Source organism: Kogia breviceps, chromosome 7 (genome assembly GCF_026419965.1).
Source record: "Kogia breviceps isolate mKogBre1 chromosome 7, mKogBre1 haplotype 1, whole genome shotgun sequence".
NCBI lineage: Eukaryota > Metazoa > Chordata > Mammalia > Artiodactyla > Physeteridae > Kogia > Kogia breviceps.
This window is the reverse complement of record NC_081316.1, coordinates 10,353,439-10,374,067: the sequence shown is the minus strand read 5'-3', so window position 1 is coordinate 10,374,067 and position 20,629 is coordinate 10,353,439. Positions and strand designations below refer to the sequence as shown.

At 41.0% G+C, this 20,629-nt stretch overlaps 1 protein-coding gene across 1 annotated transcript; it reads right to left on the bottom strand.

The window, feature by feature from the left end:
• Positions 1-19,183: 19,183 nt before the first annotated feature.
• On the bottom strand, positions 19,184-20,125 carry LOC131759223 (olfactory receptor 5AK2-like). Its single transcript, XM_059067996.1, has one exon. It carries the CDS (start codon positions 20,123-20,125, stop codon positions 19,184-19,186), a length of 942 nt encoding a protein of 313 aa, XP_058923979.1.
• Positions 20,126-20,629: the final 504 nt, after the last annotated feature.

Genomic DNA, 20,629 nt, shown 5'->3' with positions numbered 1-20,629 from the left:
GAGTGAGATGCCATCACATACATGTATCCCTCCCATACTCTTGGGGAGAGGGTTCCATAGGGCATGTAACACCAGGGGGTGGGAATCTTGGGAGCCCTTCCTAGAATCCTGCCTCCTACAGAATCCGTGGTCTAGCCCCAATTCTTTGTTGTACAGATGGACACGCTGAGGCTGGCACAGCTGTAATTAAGACTCTAGGTCTTCAGCTTCCAGCTCTGGTGCTCTTTGGGGTCATTCATTGATTGTAGAGCTATTGTTGAGCCTTTTTTCAGGTCTGTGCAGACTCTGAACTTGTGGGAAAAACCTCTGTGCTTTGGTCATCTTTGCAGCGTTCTCTGCTCTCCAACTTGCACCGCACCCAGCAGACAGATACGCAATAAATGTTTTTTGGAGTTGATTTGACTAAGGATCCATGGGTTAAGTTTTAGTAATTTGAAGGCTGAAGTGAACTGATCTGATGTCTGATACCAAACCAGTGAGGGATTCAGACACGGAAGTGAGCCTTATAGGACTTCGATGAAATATTAATAGAGTCCCTGTCAATGACAACGGTATCTCTTCTTCCAGCAGCAGCTGTGACCTTTATGAGTCGAGAAGCACCGTGGGGACCCTTCCTGTAGGGCTGGGCCCCCTGCTTTTCAGCTACCGAAGCCACTCACCAATGATGGTCGTGCTGGGGCTTGTGGAAGAACGTGATGAATAGCTGAAAAGGATGCTTGAAATGTCAGCTAATGCCCCCGAAGTGATTCACTTGGGAATCTGCTGGGTTCCTAAGAAGCTTTCACTTCCCAGCTGTTTCGAGACATTTGAATAGACTTTGTTCTCCTTCTCATAGTCCAGGCTTATTAATATGAAATATGTATCTATCTGAACTGATGGGCCAGAAAAGAGAATCATGTGGGAAATATAGATATAAAATATTTTATCTATAAAATAGTCCAACTTCCCTGGACTACATTTTTAACAAGAAAGAATTTTTCTGAGTTTCGGATACCTATACAATATGTTGGAAAAGAGTCAATTTCATGGGGACCATCAAATTCTGAGCTTAATTCCTTAGACCAGCATATTACCTGAAAAAGTGTAGACTTTTGAAGAATAACAAGGCCAACAGTGATTTGTAGAGTGAGGGACAGATACAGGGCAAGAAGGAAAAGTTTTTTCCAAAAAAATGTAGGATTCTGGAAAGCACATTTGATTAGTTACCGTATGAGCTTTCTACTGCTGTCTGACAAACTAACCCCAAACTTAGTGGCTTAAAATAAGGAACATTTATTATATCGCAGTTTCGATGGGTCAAGAATCCAGACGTGGCTTAGCTGAGAAGCTAAGCTGAGCTTCTGGCTCAGGGTCTCTTACAGGCTGCTATCTAGGTGTTAGCCAGGTCTGTGGTCTTATCTCAAGGCTCTGCTGGGGGAATGTCCTCTTCCAAGTTCATTCACATGGCTTTGGCCAGAGACATCAGTTCTTTGCCACATAGATGTTTCCATAGGGAAACTCACAACATGGCAGCTGGCTGCCCTCCGAGGGAGAGTGGGAGAAAGAGAGAGAGGAAGGGGAGAGAGAGAGACACACACAGAGACAGACAGAGATTGAGAGTGGAAGCCAGAGTCTTTTCCTAATCCTAATCTTGCTCATCTCAGCGTCTCATTACTTTCCCAATATTCTGTTCACTATAAGGGAGTCACTATGTCCTACTTACGCTCAAGGGGTCAAGGGGAGGAGATTACACAGGCCGTGCAGACCAGGAGGAAGGGATCACTGGAGACTGTCTCAGAGGTTGTCTATCACAGGCACAGAAAGGGATGGAAAAGTCCCTTTTGCTGTTGGACCTTATCATAGCCTTCTGTCACTTAGGCAGGCATTAACCAGGCCCAATTCTCAACAAGGTCCAGAAGGAGGCTTACCGTAATGCCGGAGCCAAGCCTTTCTGTGACTGTGCAGTTTCAGCAGAGCTCTCCTTCAGCAGGGCACTTTCTCATCACTGATGTAGTAGAGATGGAGGTAAGGTGCTGTGCAAGTTCATGGGTACTCGTATCATTTCCAGCAGAGAGATCAGGCAGGACTTCCTATGGGAGACAACATTTATGATGAAATTTGAAAGGAAGAGAGGATAGTGTGGAGAGCAGGGCTGGGATGGGAGGAAAGGCCATTCCAAGAGGAGGATCATGTGGACACGGCCCCAGAGGTGCGGAAGAGCAGGCTGTGTCCTGAGGAAGCCATGCTGTAGGTCAGTGCTGAAGGTCAGTGAGATATTATTAAAGGGACTTGGAATGCAGTTTCCCTCCACATCTCCTCCACTGTTCCTTCATGCTCTCTCCAAGTCATACCAGATACTTATTCTCCGTGGAAGCACAACCTCATAATTCACACAGTTCAATGTCTCCATGTTTGTTTCAGGGAAATGACTTTAGCTAACTCAAATCTCCCATGTCAAAGAGGAATGACCAATGTTTGTACAACAAATTCTTTAATATATTCACGGACCAATACATTATATGACTATTAAAGCCTGAAAGCTTGGTTTCTCCAAGTCTGGTTTTCCTTAATTATTCTAGGGCTAATTGTATGTGAAGGCAGCCAAGTTCATGGATAATTTCAGAAAGGACCCACAGCCCACTTGGTTAAAAACAAAATACCTAAATTTCCATCACTCTAATAAATCTGTTGTGTTAAAGCATAAGTTCTAGAAGGCTTTTGTCAAAATGCAAATGACAATCCCATATCAAAGATTCTTTCATTACTCAGCTGGGAGTTACTCTCAGTAAAGTACTTACCTGCTGGTTGATGTCAGGGGAGAGGGCAAAATACAGAGAAGGCAGGACCAGCTGAGGTACCACAGTGTGAGAGATGCATAGGCATCAGGACACCTGATGGCAGAGGGAGGAGGGCACCAACGGTGGAGGCCACAGCGAGAATCCTATGAGGTCAGAGCTGGAGGAGCCTAAGCATTTACGATGACCATTTTTATTTTGTAGGTGAGGAATCTCTATGGAGGAGAACCGAGTTGGTGTATATGGCACGACAGGCCGGTGGGGTAGCAAGAGCTGGAACCCAGGGCTCCTGAAGCTGAAACTGGGTGACCAGCTCCCATTGTGCTCAAGTCTAAGTGACCTTCCCAGATCCTCCTCCCCAGAATCAACCTCTCTCTGCCCCATGCCCTTTGCCCTCTTACCTTTTGCCTACACCTTTCCTTGGCCAATCTCAATCTACCTTGTATTAAAATGATGTGCACAGGAATTTACCTTTCCCCAAACAAATGGACATCTATCACTTGTGGTCCAGTATTCAGTCTCTCTTCTTTTAGTAAGAGTGCCCTAAGTTTCCCCTGGGAAACCATTCTGCTCATTTTATTTTGCACTTGGGAATGACTGGCTCTATCTGCAGTCAGAAGCATGATCACTCCTCCCCTAAGCCATTGTTTCAGAGAGGGGCACACAATCCAGGCAGAGCCGGTGAGCTCTGAGGAGATATTTTCTGGGATTCGTGGAAAGAAAGGCTTTCTGTCCATCACCATATTTGGTCACGTGAGGCTTGGAGCTGCTACAGCCATTTACCATCAGGAAGGAGACCAGCTTGACGCTGAGGACGACTCATGACAGAGGCAGAGCTGAGAGATGCAAAGAAACGATGTCTGGATTTTATTATTTGAGCCTTTGGATCAAACTCAAACAGAACCCATTTCAGTCCTTGGAGTATTCATCTATTTGAGCCAACAACCTAAAGTGATCTCACTCAGGTCTTCCTCTCAAAAACTAGCAAACAATGAATGAATTCTCACCTAACATCCGCAAAGCTAAATGTACTAAAGAGCTCCTTCCAAAAATAATAGGCTCTTGCAAAGGCAAATCTTATTCTTCAAACCAGATGGCAGAAACTTCCTTATTACTCTAAAATGGTACCTCTTTGAGCTTAAGAAAATCTTAACACAGGGCTTTTAGGAGGGATTATAGAAGAAGAATTTTCATAGTGTATCTGACTACATTTTCTCAAAGAATTCTAACAATCATTTTGATAGGTTATTATAAATGAGAACATGACCACCCTGTGAGATTTAGATATGGGACTGTTGACAAGTGCTCCAGACACCAATGGCCTGGGGCCTATTCCCCAGTGTAGACAGTGGTTTAGGCACATTAGTCAGACTGACTCTGGCTCTCATTATTGTTATGAATAAGTTGTTATAAAAATATAGACTCCAGACCTCCTATTTCTGGCTCAGTTAAAGTTTCACATGTTAAAAAGGGAAGATAAGAATGTTCTCTTAATGAACTAATCATCACACACTTACTTAACTGTTGCAAACAGAAGGCTAGGTATCCTCTTTAAAGATGGTTGACTTTAGCCTCTTGAATCATCTCTCCAAGCACCCCAAATCTTCCTAATGAACACTTTCAGGAAGTAAACTCTGACTTCCTTTTACTTTCCTTGTGAAAGGCCCTTTATCTTACATTTTTGAGTGTGGTTGAACCATATCCTCTTTGATGCAATGATTTTGGCCTCTTCAGCTAAGTTCTGGATTGGCTGTGACATTAATGCTAGATTGTAAGGTCCATGAAGGGAGAAGTCATGTCTCTCTTGCCCATTTTTATGTCCCCACTCAACTCAGAATCAGACACAGAGTGTCCATTCCAAAAACATTTGTTGAAGAAACGAATTTCTGAAAATTGATTAGGGAATGTCAGGTAAGATTGAAAGTTGAGTTGGGATGATTAAGTAAGATTTCTGTAATATAATCATATACATGAGTTGAAAAGGAATGTTAAAAATCAGAGGTGCAATGAGCTGTAGTGGAAAGAAAATAGAATAATACAAAAACCCCTAAACGCCCATCTTTGCTTGAGATTTCCTGGCTGAGGGATTTGGAAAGCCGTTTGACTACCCTAAGTATCATGTTCTTCAACAACACAGGGTAAATTCATAGAGTTCCTGTGAGGGTCAGACAAGATGGTGTATGTAAAATCCTTTGCACAGTTTTGGACACTGTACATAACTCTGGTGCAGAAATTAGGGAAAGCAAATGGTAATTCTAATGTGAGTTGAAGGAGAGCATTTGACGTGGAAACTAGCCAAGTAGAGGGCCCTTCCTTGATCAGCTGACTCTAATTTATTGGGAGATCTTAAGGTCTTATCTGGTACATTCACCAGTTGATGTCACAGTGTCTTCTATATTGATGATAAGAGTTTTTAGGGGGTGCTTATAAAGAGCTTCTGGAACTATCTGGGTGTGTGTTGGGGAAAGGGGCCCCGGAAAAAGAGGAAGCTTACAAATTCCATTTCTGAAGTCTTAGTTTAATCTTAAAAAAGTAATTCTCAAGATCTGGAGACTAAATAAGGGTGCTGTAAAAGATTTCAGTGACTCATAAAGGACAGAGGACATGACGGATGTTTCTGGAGTTTTATATCATTTTGAACTTCTGTGACACAGGGATAGATATGGGCTGCAGCATTGTTTAGTAGATAAGATCTAAACTTTGGAGTCTAACATACTCCTGTATTAGATTCAAATACAGCTTACATCTCTGTCAGTGCAATCCCAGGTGTCTCTGAAGATCAGTTTTTTCATCTGTAAAATGGGCACGTATATTAACTTTTGGTTATTAAACACATATCATGTGCCACGATTTGTGCGAGGCTCTTTATATACATATCAGATTTCACTGAAAGTATCGACCTTATACAGTGGTACTGAGATCAAGTAAAACCATGTACATAAAGAACATATTCCAGGCACGTAGTAAGTATTCAGTAAATGGTTGTTATAATTATTCTCATTATTGGTTATTATTACAGAATTTTAGATTTCAGGTTTGGTGTTATTGTAGGTTGTGGTTAAGCTTGAAACTGAACTTTTTATAATAACAATCTCTTACCTTCTTATAATCTTCCTTATGCTTGCCAGACCCCTGAGAATGTATTGGGGCTCAGTTCTCTGAGTCTTCAGTCCGGATTTGTTAATCAGAGCCCACTTCTTTCTGAAGGATGTGAGGGGCATCCTGGCCAGGAGAAGATGCAATTCCAATAATTCTGGAATGTCATGACAGGTCCAATTGCCACACAGAGACTCATCTACCATGAAAGGAAGAGGGAATTAAGGACTGATCTGGATTTGCTTTAGACTAGATGTTTATAAGATTCTCAGTGTCCTGAAGAGTTGAGCAGCCTTGCCTCTAGATGATGCTATGGGTTGAATTGTGTTCCCCCTCAAACTTCACGTGCTGAAGTCCTAACACCCAGTACATCAGAATGTGACCTTATTTGGAGATAAGGTCTTCCAAGAGACTTTAATCGAATTAAAATGAGGTCATTAAGGTGGGTCCTAATTCAATATGATTGGTGTTCTTGTACAAAGGGGAGATTTGGAGACAGACACATACACAGAGAAAACACCATGTGAACGTGAGGACAGCCATCTTTGAGGCAAGGAGAGAAGCCTGGGACAGATCTTTCTCCCACAACTTAGAAGGAACCAATCCTGCCAACATCTTGATTTCACACTCTAGTCTCCAGAACTGGGGGACAATAAATTTCTGTTGTTTAAGCTACTCAATTTATGATAGTTGACACAGCAACCCTATCAAACGAATACAGTTAGGGATATGTTGGCTCTTTGAAGGCCATTGTTAGTATCCTGATGGGGTGAAATGGTCAGGGAAAGGTGATGCATAGGTATGACCAGCCATTCCTGAAAAAGAAGTGGATCACACCTGGAACTCACTTCCACTCTTTGGGTAAACATAAGCTGGGATTCCAGAAAGTGTTTACAAGGTTCACTTCCTTTAGGCGAGGGAGAAAGCTGACTCATATTATGGTAGTAAATAATGACAGTAATGCGTGTTTTCAAGGACTAGGAATTCACCAAAATAAGTAGATTCTGTGAAACGCCCAGCCTGAATCATCGGATACTTTTTAAAGAAATAAAGACATTTAACACCCACAATAGCTGGAGCTGTGTAAACAGCATGCTTCCTAGTAGAATTCGTTAAATCACTTGTGTTTATTTATTTATTTTTTACATCTTTATTGGAGTATAATTGCTTTACAGTGGTGTGTTAGTTTCTGCTGAATAACAAAGTGAATCAGCTATACATATAAATATATCCCCATATATCCTCCCTCTTGCATCTCCCTCCCACCCCTCGAGGTGGTCACAAAGCACCGAGCTGATCTCTGTGTGCTGTGTGGCTGCTTCCCACTAGCTATCTATTTTACATTTGGTAGTCTCTCTCTCTATATATATATATGTCCCTGCCAATCTCTCAATTCGTCCCAGTTTACCCTTCCCCCTCCCTGTGTCCTCAAGTCCATTCTCTACGTCTGTGTCTTTATTCCTGCTCTGCCCCTAGGTTCTTCAGAACCTTTTGGGTTTTTTAAGATTCCATGTATATGTGTTAGCATATATATGGAATCTATGTGTTTGGGGTCTCCTTTTCGCAGCCTGCAGATTCGTAGTTCCCATTGTTTTGGGTGTCTGCCCCCAGTTTGTAAGGTCGGTTCAGTTGGCTGTGTTCTGGGGGATGAAGCTGGATCTGTTCTTTCTGGTGGGCTGGACTGTGTCCGGTGGTGTGTTTTGGGGTGTCTGTGACCTTATTATGATTTTAGGCAGCCTCTCTGCTGATGGGTGGGGTTGTGTTCCTGTCTTGCTTGTTGTTTGGCATGGGGTGTCCAGCACTGGAGCTTGCTGGTCGTTGAGTGGAGCTGGGTCTTAGCGTTGAGATGGAGATCTCTGGGAGAGCTTTCGCCCTTTGATATTACATGGAGCTGGGAGGTCTCTGGTGCACCAATGTCCTCAGAGGCACAGGCCAGACAGCCGGCCGGAGCAGCAAGAGCCTGTCAGCCACACGGCTTTCTCTTCTGTTTTCACACAGCTCCTAGGGTTCAGCTTTGGATTTGGCCCTGCCTCTTGGTGTAGGTCACCTGAGGGCATCTGTTCTTTGCTCAGACAGGACAGGGTTAAAGGATCAGCTGATGATCGGGCTCTGGCTCACTCAGGCTGGGGGCAGGGAGGGGTACGGAGTGCGGGGCGAGTCTGCGGCGGCAGAGGCCAGCATGACATTGCATCAGCCTGAGGCGCGCCGTGCGTTCTCCCAGCGACGTTGTCCCGCGATCACGGGACCCTGGCGGTGGCAGGTTGCACAGGCTCCCAGGAAGGAAGGTGTGGACAGTGACCTGTGCTCGCACACAGGCTTCTTGGTGGCGGCAGCAGCGGCCTTAGCGTCTCACGCCCGTCTCTGGTGTCCACGCAGATAGCCGTGGCTTGCACCTGTCTCTGGAGCTCCTTTAGACAGTGCTCTAAATCCCCTCTCCTGGTGCACCCCGAAACAATGGTCTCTTCCCTCTTTGGCAGGTCCAGACTTTTTCCCGGACTCCCTCCCGGCCAGCCGTGCACTGGCCCCCTTCCGGCTGTGTTCACGCCGCCAACCCCAGTCCTCTCCCTGGGATCTAAGCTCCGAAGCCCGAGGCTCAGCTCCCGGCCCCCGCCCGCCCCGGCGGGTGAGCAGACAAGCCTCTCGGGCCGGTGAGTGCCGGTCGGCACCGATCCTCCGTGCGGGAATCTCTCCGCTCTGCCCTCCGCACCCCTGTGGCTGCGCTCTCCTCCGCGGCTCCGAAGCTTCCCCCCCTCCGCCACCCGCAGCCTCCGCTCGCGAAGGGGCTTCCTAGTGTGTGAAAACGTTTCCTCCTTCACAGCTCCCTCCTAGAGGTGCAGGTCCCTTCCTTATTCTTTTGTCTCTGTTTTTTCTTTTTTCTTTTGCCCTACCCAGGTAATGGGGAGTTTCTTGCCTTTGGGAGGTCTGAGGTCTTCTGCCAGAGTTCAGTATGTGTTCCGTAGGAGTTGTTCCACATGTAGATGTATTTCTGATGTATTTGTGGGGAGGAATGTGATCTCTACGTCTTACTCATCTACCATCTTGAAGGTCTGTTTCACTTGTGTTTATGACGGAATAGAAAATTATTTATATACAAATGTGATATTTTCTTTAGAGCTGAAGATATTCTTCAAATGATGTTTTCTAGTAAATATTTCATTCAATAGTCTACTTACTCTAGTTATTTTTATAAAAGCATTTAGCCAGCGTTTTATTTTTTAAAAAACAGGTATTTTTCAAACTGTGCTATATAGGGAACATGGGTTCCATTCTATTGGAATTAGAATATTCAATTGTATTTCCTTTATTATATTATATTTGATAGATAAATTGAACTATTCACCATCAATCTTTCAGCTTTATTGCTCTGTTAAACGTACATGTGGATATTAAAATAATCCTAACAGAAATATTAACACATAAAAGAAACGTGCACTTTACAATTGAGACGATAGAACAAAGAGCCCATAGATTAAAAAGGGCCTTGTGGTGCATTAAGTTCAGGAAATGCTCTACACTCTTCTCTCTTAGAAATCCACAATCAACTGCTATGTATTATGCTTCTGGAAAGTCTGGCATTAGGAAATCTGATATTAACTTAGAACTTTCACCCCTACTTGGCCTTGGAATCCTTTTCATGTTGAAGTGTAAGAATAAGTTTTCTGCACTCCATTTTGGGAAATGTTGGGCCAAGGCAGATTTTTTTGACACGTCCCTGAACTGACACAGCTGTAAGATTCTGTGATGTTGGAGTGAGAGAAGTTTTCCTCTGTTTTGCCGGCCCTACCACTGACTAGGCAGGATGCCGCCAGCCTTGATGTTAGAGCACAGAACCAGGTGGAAGCCTTCAGCATGTCAGCTCTCTGCTGGCTGTGGCTGGTAACATATTGGTCAGTCTACATTCTCCTCTCTTTCTGGGGTTCCTAATGGCTTCAGATCTTGGTTGAGGGCATCTGGGCAGTGTTGGGTGATGGGATAATATGAATGCTTTACACTCAGGGGATCTGAGGAGAGTTTCCTATTGCTCACTACCCTTGGAGGTTCTGCTCAGTGATGAAATTTCATGGAATTTGCTTAATATTTTCCTTTTTTTTTTTTTTCTCCCTAATCTACTGCAAATGCCTTTATGGACTTTTGCCTGCTTTCCCAGTGTGCAAGAAGTTCCCCTTTTTACCCTTAACTTTTCTTGGAAGCTGGGGTGACTTCTCTCAGATTAGTACTGCAGTAGTTGGTCTTCAAATACTCTTTGAATAATGCTACCATAACATACTGGTGGCTGATTTTCATCGTTTTTGTATAGAGCAGTCATTAGCAAGAGAGCCTTGTTCATCAGCCAGAAGGGCGATGCTGCCTCTCCAGATAAATCCACCTCTGTGCAAATTGGATAATCTTCCATGTAATTTAAGGATTTAGGAAGGTCAACATGTTTTTGAGGCTACTGGAAAAGTTGCTCTAGGTAAATAGCATCTTGTAAAAAACTTACTTGGATGCTTCTCTGAGCCTGATATTATTAGGAAATGTGGTCTAGTTCATGAACATTTCTTTGCTATCATGATCAAGTGCTTCTGTCACCTCCCTGTTTCTTGGGTTGTAGATCAAGGGTTCCCCATGGGAATCCCAGTGCTGTAAAGCATGGAGTTCACTTTCAAATTCTCCTGGGGCTTGTTAGAATCAGGCTGTAAGTACACGCAGAGAGGGCCTATAGAAGAGATGGTGCCCGTTGTTAGGTGGGAGTCACAGTGGCAAGTCTTTTCTCCTCCTCAAGGACATCATCAGCAAAGCAGCCAGGATATCTGCGTAGGAGAATTTGATGACCAAACATGGTAACCAGTGCAGTACTCAAGTTAAACTCCACAAAGGCAGTGATTGCCATAATGATAAATATAGCAGCATGAAAAATCAAGCACTGGGGGTTCATCACAGAAAAAAATGATTGGTGGCATTGGATCTGCAGAAGGATAATGAAAAGATAGGATATATTTATAATATTAGCTCTGTTAAAAACCCCATGACCTCTGAGCCGGCTACTCACAGGATGCAGACTTTTGCTGATATGACTAAGAATGACTCATTTTACTCTATGTAAACTAGACTGCATTAGAAAATGTGGGGGGAAAAAAGTGATACGCAACTTAGAAAAAATATTCCAGTTAGGTTACTTTTCCTTCAGTAAAAAAAATATGTATTGTTTTGGTCAAGAGTGCAGACTCTGGAATTAAATTAAAATCCTGTTTCCACCACTTAGTTTTGTGGATTGATCCGTTGTTTGACAGCTCTGAATTACATAACGTGAAGACAGGGATTATAAATTTATAATAATCTAAAAATGGGGATTATTTTGTCAAAGTTCAGTGAGATAATGCATTTTCTATGTGCTGACACGTAGAAAGCCAATGCTAACGTTAGCTAATAATAATCCTGATTCTTTCTTCAGGCATATGATAAACTTTCTTGCACGAAGGAAGAACATCCCTGGCATTTGTCCATGAAATGATGCTGTTATGATTCAAGTGTTCTTTCATGAAATGATTTTGCAGGAGACTTATTCTCAATGTTTGATTCTCTCCATCTTTACAATTCTTAGGGCAAAGGTCCCAGGTTTTCCAACCAATTTTCCTGCTTCCCTTTAGGTTATCTACCAGAAAATGTGAAAACTCACTAGCATCAAGGAGATGCAATCCTTACCTTTCATTCTTTTATAAGTCACTGGGTTGTGGTGTTAGTATGAACTGAAGCTACCTCAATTTCTGATCATCTATGATGAAGTTTTGTAGAATAATTTGCCTCAAATAGGAAGTGTATGTTCACTTATTAAATGGGTGTTTCAATGTTAAAATCACTTTTACAGATTGGCATTTGAAAAAAACTGCTTTGTGTTATGGTGGGTTGAAGATTCTTGAAGAAAATTTTTAAAAATTGTGTTCAGGGCTTCCCTGGTGGCGCAGTGGTTGGGGGTCCGCCTGCCGATGCAGGGGACGCGGGTTCGTGCCCCGGTCCGGGAGGATTCCGCATGCCGCGGAGCGGCTGGGCCCGTGAGCCATGGCCGCTGAGCCTGCGCGTCCGGAGCCTGTGTTCCGCAACGGGAGAGGCCGCGGCAGTGAGAGGCCCGCGTACCACCAAAAAAAAAAAAAAAAAAATTGTGTTCAGAGGGTCCATAATGTGCTTTAAGCTTTTCCCAGGAACAAGGTAGGGAATAGACAAATGAAGAAATGCATTCCAAAATATATTTTTTAATTGTTTTGATCCCCGTGTTACCTACTAGAAAAGAGGAAAATTGAAAAAATGGAATCATTATAGATTCCTACTGTTATAGGTAGAGATATTACTTATTTATACTGAACAAAAAAAGGTCTATATAGAGGAAGTTAACCCCGTGACAGGTAAAAAAATAAAGAGAATAATGAAAACATTCTAAAGGAAAGTATTTACAATGATATCAGTGGCATTTTTGATAGTCCTAGGAGTTAATGAGGTCCAAAGCTGCAGTTAACTGTGAATATTTATTATTTTTATGATGATTTAAATCTCATATGCTGTTGTAGGAACTGGTAAGCTTTTCAATGTGACCACACTCATAGCCTCTCCTGTCTGGCTCTGGCCAATAGCTTTAGGGTGTCAGTGGGCAGCTTAAGAAGCTGCCTGTAGATAAGAAAATGATAACTTGATAAATCGTTAGAAGTCTTATTTTCATTAACATCAATAACCTTATAATTGATGCTCTATCATTAAAGTCAGAATATGACTTTGGTAAATGGGGCATATGCAAACGAAGTCATCTCTGTTTCTTTCGAACTCCTTGCTGGATAGAGACTCACAGCCATAAGTAACGTTTCAGCAAGAAAATAAGCGACAATTTCACTTCAAGTCAACATTTATGTCAGACGCTTCCTTGACGAGAGACTGTAATGTAAATGAATAAGATTTGGTCTCTTCCTTCAAGCAGCTTTGAATCTAGTGGGAGGCAGAACAAAATGGTATACCAGGACTAGATTTGCTTTAATCATGGTGGGATAATGACACAAACATTGTAAATCATTTAAATCTGCTTTTAACGATTCCAAAATTAAGTCACCAGGACAACAACTTAAATAAAAGGTGAAAAGTGATTTAACATTATATGGGCACTTTTCAAACTCATTGAAAGTCAGAAGGATTCATGGGCGTGTATGTGTGTTAAGGAAAGGATGGATATGAAAATATTTCGTCTATTATAAAAGCATTGTTTCTTTAACCACTTTAAGATGGTGATTCACTGTGTTTTCACTTGCATTATTTATGAGAGGAAATCTGTTTTTATCCTTATTTTTTTTCTAACATCTTTATTGGAGTATAATTGCTTTACAACGGTGTGTTAGTTTCTGCTTTATAGCAAAGTGAATCAGCTATACATATACATATACCCCCATATCTCCTCCCTCTTGAGTCTCCCTCCCTCCCACCCTCCCTATCCCATCCCTCTAGTTGGTCACAAAGCACTGAGCTGATCTCCCTGTGCTATGCTGCTGCTTCCCACTAGCTATCGATTTTACATTTGGTAGTGTATATATGTCCATGCCACTCTTACTTCCTCCCAGCTTACCCTTCCCCCTCCCCGTGTCCTCAAGTCCATTCTCTATGTCTGCGTCTTTATTCTTGTCTGCCCCTAGGTTCTTCAGAACCTTTTTTAAAAAAATTCCATATGTGTGTTAGCATACGGTATTTGTTTTTCTCTTTCTGACTTACTTCACTCTGTATGACAGACTCTAGGTCCAGCCACCTCACTACAAATAACTCAATTTCGTTTCTTTTTATGGCTGAGTAATATTCCATTGTATATATGTGCCACATCTTCTTTATCCATTCATCTGATGATGGACACTTAGGTTGCTTCCATGTCCTGGCTATTGTAAATAGAGCTGCAATGAACATTGTGGTACATGACTCTTTGAGTTATGGTCTTCTCAGGGTATATGCCCAGTAGTGGGATTGCTGGGTCATATGGTAGTTCTATTTTTAGTTTTCTAAGGAACTTCCATACTGTTCTCCATAGTGGCTGTATCAATTTACATTCCCACCAACAGTGCAAGAGGGTTCCCTTTTCTCCACACCCTCTCTAGCATTTATTGTTTGTAGATTTTTTGATGATGGCCATTCTGACTGGTGTGAGGTGATACCTCATTATAGTTTTGATTTGCATTTCTCTAATGATTAGTGATGTTGAACATCCTTTCATGCATTTGTTGGCAATCTGTATATCTTCTTTTTATCCTTACTTTTGTTCTGCTATTTATAATGTGTCTTTTTTCCCTCTGTATGCATTTAAGATTTCCCTGTTATTGCTGGTTTTAATTAATTTGATTATGATGTGCCTTGCTGTAGCTTTTTCATGTTTCTTTTGCTTGGGATTTCTTGTGATTCTTGAATGTGTGGTTTTATAGTTTCACCAAATTTACAAAATTTTCAAAAACATTTTTTATATCAACCCTGTTTCTCCTGTCCTTCAGGGATTCCAATTACACATATATAAGCCTTCTTAAAGTTGCTCCACAGTTCACTGATGTGTTGTTCATTTATCTTTTTGAGTCACTTTTCTATTATTTTCGATAGTTTCTATTGCTAGGTCTTCAAGATCACTAATCACTTCTTTTGGAATGTCTAATCTGTAGTTACTCCCATCCAGTGGGAGTAAAATTTCCAGTGAATTTTTTTTTTTTTTTAATCATCGGGCACTATAGGATTTAGTTTGTCTTTCACATATTTACTTGTCTTTTTTGAACATATGGAGGAGGGTTATAATAATTGTTTTAATGTCCTTGGCCAATTCTGACATTTTTGGCAGTTTTGGTCAGTTTTGTCCATTGATTTTTCTTCTGCTTATGGCATGTTTTCCTGATTTTTGTATGTATGGTAATTTTTGATTGGATGCCAGGCATTGTGAATTTTACCATGCGTGTTGCTAGGTATTTTCATATACTTATAAATATTCTTGAGCTTTGTTCTGGAGTACAATTAAGTTACTTGGAAATTGTTTGATCCTTTTGAGTCTTGCTTTGTAGATTTGTTGGTTGTAACTGGAGCTGAGTTCAGTATAGGGCTAATCACTTGCACTACTGAGGCAAGTCCTTTCTGTGTGTTCTACCCAGTGCATTATGAATCTTGAGGTTTTCTAGTCTGTCTGGTGAGAACAGGCACTACTTCCAGCCTTGTGTGAGCATCAAGCACTGTTATCTGTAATTATTTCCTTCCCTACCTCAAATTGTTTCCGCGTGTGTATGTACTGATTAGTACTCAGCTAAATAATTGGACCCTCTGCAGATCTTGGGGTTCTTTCTCTTTACAATGAACTTTCTTCAGCAGTCTGTCCTGCAAACTTTAGTTGCCTTGCTCTCATCAAATTTTCAGCTCCATTTCCTTTAGGAAGTCCACTAAATATTTCCCGAGTACTCCCTCTCTGCATTGTGGTCTAGCAACCTTCTTAACAGAGAAAGCTGGGGAAATATTGGGTTTATTTTTTTCTTGCTTCTCAGGAACCACTGTCCTTTATTGCTTGATGCACAGTGTCTTGCAACGTAGTATTTCATATATTTTGTCCAAATTTTATTGTTTCAGACAGGAGGGTAAATCCACTCCCTGTTACTCTATCTTGGGCAGAAGTGGGAGTTCTGGAAGAGACTTTTATTGGATGACTAATACCTATGCTTTAAAGTTGTACATATTATATTGTATCCAATTATATTGTATTCAAAGCAACTTTGCAACTTTATCTTATACCACCTGCAATGACAAGCAGACAAGCTTTGAAGTTGGAAAGATCTAGATTTGAATCTTGGACCTGCCATTTAATAGGTATGTGATTTAGGGCAAGAAATGTAAGTTCCCTCAACCTCAGTTAAATCTTTGATAAAATGAGATGGAAAAATTTTACCTTAAACACACAGGAGTCTATGCATAATTTTTTTATAGCAAAAATTTGGCAATAGATAGGGTGATACTAAAACAAATCAGAGTTAATCTATAGTTTGTATTTCTGTGAAACACCTAATAAGAATGAGAGAGACCTATATGTATTCTTAGGAAAAAAGTTAACAACATACTGTTAAGTGAGTAAAGCAGAAAAACAAGTGGAGTGTGAACTGAATTTTAATTAAAAAATTCTGTGTGTGTGTGTGTATGTGTGTTTATGTGAAGAAAACACCATCTGCAGTGATATATGAACAATTTAAGTAGGAAGTAGGAATAAGAAAAATAGAGAATCTCTTTTTTTAAACTTTAAAAAAAGTATTTAAAAAATAATGGACACATATTAATTTCTTTTTGCAATAAAAATGAATAACAAGAGAAACAAAGTTCAAGAGAGATAATAGATGCACCTGGTGCAATTCACACCCTCAACGTCCTGTAGCCAACAAACACCAGGAGCACATATATAGTCAAGTAAAGTTAGGCTTATTTCATAATAAGGAAGCACACATCCCAGAGGGACCAGATTGTTGGATAAGAGGAGATTGGGAAGGCCTCTTGTAGGATTTAGGCTTGTGCTGGGTGATTCTAAGAAGGATTTAGGAAGTGGAGGTGAGTTCTCTTTTGAGTGTTTTTAGGAATTCGGTGGTTGAATGTTTTGGTAATTTATACCTAAGAGGTGAGAAAATTAAAGTGGGTAAAGAAGGAGTATTTACTCATTTTAGCTGGAAGAGGGGAATGTTTAGCTATTTTTCTTGTTGCTAAGAGTACTTGTCCCTGTTTTATTTAAGACAAACTCACAGAGTGGCCTTGTTTTCTGTCTTGGCCCATCTCAGTCATGGAGTGGCCTTGTCTATTTATTGCTCATATTCTGTAAGGGTTGCTTATTTTCAGTTGGGAACATTATAGCTAATATATCAGCTATCATCTCCAGGGCCATTTTATGATTTCTCCATACCATCAATAATTTCCTCTCTCCCGTTATAGTTTATTTTGCTGATGATAAGATCACTTCACCCAATCTTAGAGTTAATTATGCTGGCATATTGGCTCTAATCCTATAGATTTTACTGTGGTTCTCATATTCCAGAATAATGCACAGCTAAATAAGAAAAAGTGTAATTTGCTTTATTCACAGCACTTTTGTCTTTAGATTTTCTTCCCAGGCTAGTGGGCTGATTGCCCACCAAATTAATTCTCCCTAGCCAGAGCTCATAGCTGAAGCCTATGGGATTACTACCTGTTCCCTTGAGTGTTTGTGACTATAGACACTGAGACAGGATCAAAGGAAACAACCTGTATTAGTTAGTTTTCTGCTGCAGGATAGAGGAGCTTCCCAGAGGGGAAAGTTTTCATGTTGTAAATCTTAAGTGACTTCTTATTTGCTGTGTGTGTGTGTGTGTGTGTGTGTGTGTGTGTGTGTGTGTGTGTGTGCGCGCATGTGATGAGATTGTTTTTGTAATATCTGTCACACCCATGTTGAAATAGTCCTTGTTAGTACTCATTACTTTTAACATTTACCTAGAGTTTAAGAGTCCCAGGCACTACGATTTCTATGCATTATCTTATCTGTTCCTAACAAACAAGCAAACAAACACATTGAAAAATCTCATGAGATATGTATTATTATGAGAAACAAGGTTTGAAAGGTCAATTTGCTTCCAGGAAGACACTTCTGGGGAGTGGCAGGGGTGGGATATAAACCACATTCCAAAAGATTCTAAATCCTGTGCACTTAAAAGCTACTTTCTAGTGGAGCATGCAATCAAAGCAACATTCTACGTATGCAGATATTTAAATATATTGGGCTCCATCTAATATTACTGAATCAATATCTCCAGGACTGGGGTATAGTAATTTACAATTTAAAAAACTTTCCCTGGTCATTTGAATGCTGTTGTCCACAGATTGATATTTAGAGACAAGTGTAGGCTACATACTCACATAACTTCCAGTTACAAAGCTGTCCCTATTATTGTTTTTTATCATCATTCATCCACCCATCCATTCATTCAATATTTACAGAATACCTAATGTGTCTAAGGCTCTATACCAGATGTTAAAAGGTCATAGAAAGAAAGTGTATTTCAATTGCCTTATAGATGATCGTGAAGGTCTTATATGTAAGTAAATAATTTAGATAGGAAGTGATAAATAATATTTATTGATACAAGTGAAGTGCTGTGGGTATTCAGTGGAAGAAGAAATTACTTCCAGGGGCAGAAAGTTGACAGGAAACAGTGTTGACCTGGGAAAGCTTCAGGGAGAGGCTGACTCTTGAATTGGTAGTAAGATTTGGGCAAATGGCAATATTTTGTTTCACACGGTGCATGTACTGAATAACTGTATATGGCTTTCTGGCTTCGAAGAAGTAAGCGGCCATGTTATGAGAGGGCTTATGAAGAGGGCCTTGTGCCAAAGAACTGTGGATAGTCTCTAAGAGCTGTGAGTAGTCCCTGGCTGACGGCCAGCAAGAAGGCAGGAATCTGTCTTAAATGGCAAGGAGATGAATTCCGTCAATAAATGAGTGAGCTTGGAAGCAGATCCATCCCCAGTTGGGCCTCCAGATGAGTTCCCAGTTCTGGCTGATACCTTGATTGTAGCATCTCAGAGGATGCAGTTAAGTGATGTGCAGATTTCTGACCATAAAACTATAAGATAACAATTTTTGTGTGTTTTTTAAGCCCTTAAATTTATGAAAATTTGTTATGCAGCAATAGACACAGTTTGGAATTATGATAATACAGATTTATTTCCCTATTGAGGAATAGTTACTTTCTTGGTCTTGTTTTTCAAAACTGCTACAATAAACATCCTTACATATATGTTCTTACAGATTAAAACTTTTATTTCCATAGACCCATTTGCAAGGCTGAAATTCTGGATGGAATATTCTTCTTTTAAAAAGATATTGCCAGATTCCTTCTGAAGTAAGGTAACACTTCAATTATCTATTAGCAAATTTGAGAGCATCCTTTCCCTTACATCATAGCAATTAATAGGCATTATCATTCTTTTTCAATTTTTGCCAGTCATATTGGTGGTTATCTCATTGTTACTTTAATTTTCAGCTCCATATTAATAGATTGAGCAACCTTTCCTATGTTGTTTGGTTCTTCGTTTTGATTTTTCCTTTTACATCGTTATTGGAGTATAATTGCTTTACAATGGTGTGTTAGTCTCTGCTTTATAACAAAGTGAATCAGCTATACACATACATATATTCCCATATCTCCTCCCTCCTGCGTCTCCCTCCCACCCTCCCTATCCCACCTTTCTAGGTGGTCACAAAGCACCGAGCTGATCTCCCTGTGCTATGCATGTTTTGATTTCTTAAACATTGGCACTGGTTGTTTACAAGCACAGAGAACTAGAAATCAAGGATCAAACTTGAAGTACTTTTTTCCAACCCCTTTTAGGGCTTCTCTCACATCTTGGTTTCTCAGGCTGTAGATGAGAGGGTTTAACATGGGGATCATGACGCCATAAAACACAGAAGCCATTTTTTCTTGCTCTTGAGACTCTGTGGTGAGACGGTGCAGATACATGTACGACAGAATCCCATAGAAAATGGTGACGGCTGTCAGGTGGGAGGCACACGTGGAGAAGGCTTTTCTCTTCCCTGCAGCAGGAGAGATCTTCAGGATGGCAGCCACGAAAAACATGCAGGAAAAGATGACGACCGACACGGTGAACGTCAAGTTAAACCCCACAATGGCTGCTAGTAGCATGACACTGAAGTAAATACTAGAGCATGAGAGGGCCAGAATTGGGGGTTCATCACAGAAAAAGTGGTTAATTTTACTGGATTTACAAAAGTTCAGTGAGAAAGTAAAACTTACGTTTACAGAAGCATTTAAGAAACCCATGATGTATGAACCAACTAAGGGTTGATGGCAGACTCTCTGGGACATAACAGTTCCATAGCGAAGTGGGTTACAGATGGTCACATAATGGTCCACTGCCATAGCAGCCAGGATGTAGCAGTCACTTGTTACAAAAGTACCACAGACAAGTAATTGCACCATACATCCTATGAATGAGATGGATTTTTTTGCGCTCATCAAATTCTCCAACATCTTGGGAGTAACAGCAGAGGCATAACAGAGATCAACAAAAGCCAGGTTTTGGAGGAAAAAGGACATGGGGGCGTGAAGGGAAGAATCAATCTTGATAAGTAGGATCATGCCAATGTTACCCACTAGGGTGGCCACATAGATCACTAGAAATATAATGAAGAAGACATGCCAAGTCTTGTGTTGACCAGCGAATCCCAGGAGAATGAAGTCAGTCACTTCACTGCCATTGTTTTGTTCCATGGCTGGCAAAGATTAAATATCAGCTGAAAAGGTGCAAAGAAAGAAGAGCAGAGAAACCAAGACTCTTGTGATCCTTTAGATAATTCTGGAATTGGAACTGGTATAATATTTAAGTTCAGAGTTGAGTCAGAGAATAACTTCCATGACATAATTGATTTACATTTTTAAAGGCCGAACCTTGACATTTGAGGTAGATATTTTCATCTATAGTTTGGGATGTTGTCATGGACCAAACAGCATCTGTGTTCTCAGGGTGCAGAGTGGTGGGTATTCCATAAGTATGTCAATTCAGGAACAAATGAGATATACATAAAGAAATACTTCAATTATGCCTTCTTTTATGCTCTCTATATTTTATTTTATTTATTTACTTTTTTTTTTTTTTTTTTTTTTTTGCGGTACGCGGGCCTCTCACCGCTGTGGCCTCTCCCGTTGCGGAGCACAGGCTCCGGACGCGCAGGCGCAGTGGCCACGGCTCACGGGCCCAGCCGCTCCGCGGCATGT

Coding starts and splice junctions, on each gene's coding strand:
- LOC131759223 (XM_059067996.1), bottom strand. CDS start 20,125: ATGGAACAAAACAATGGCAGTGAAGTGACTGACTTCATTCTCCTGGGA.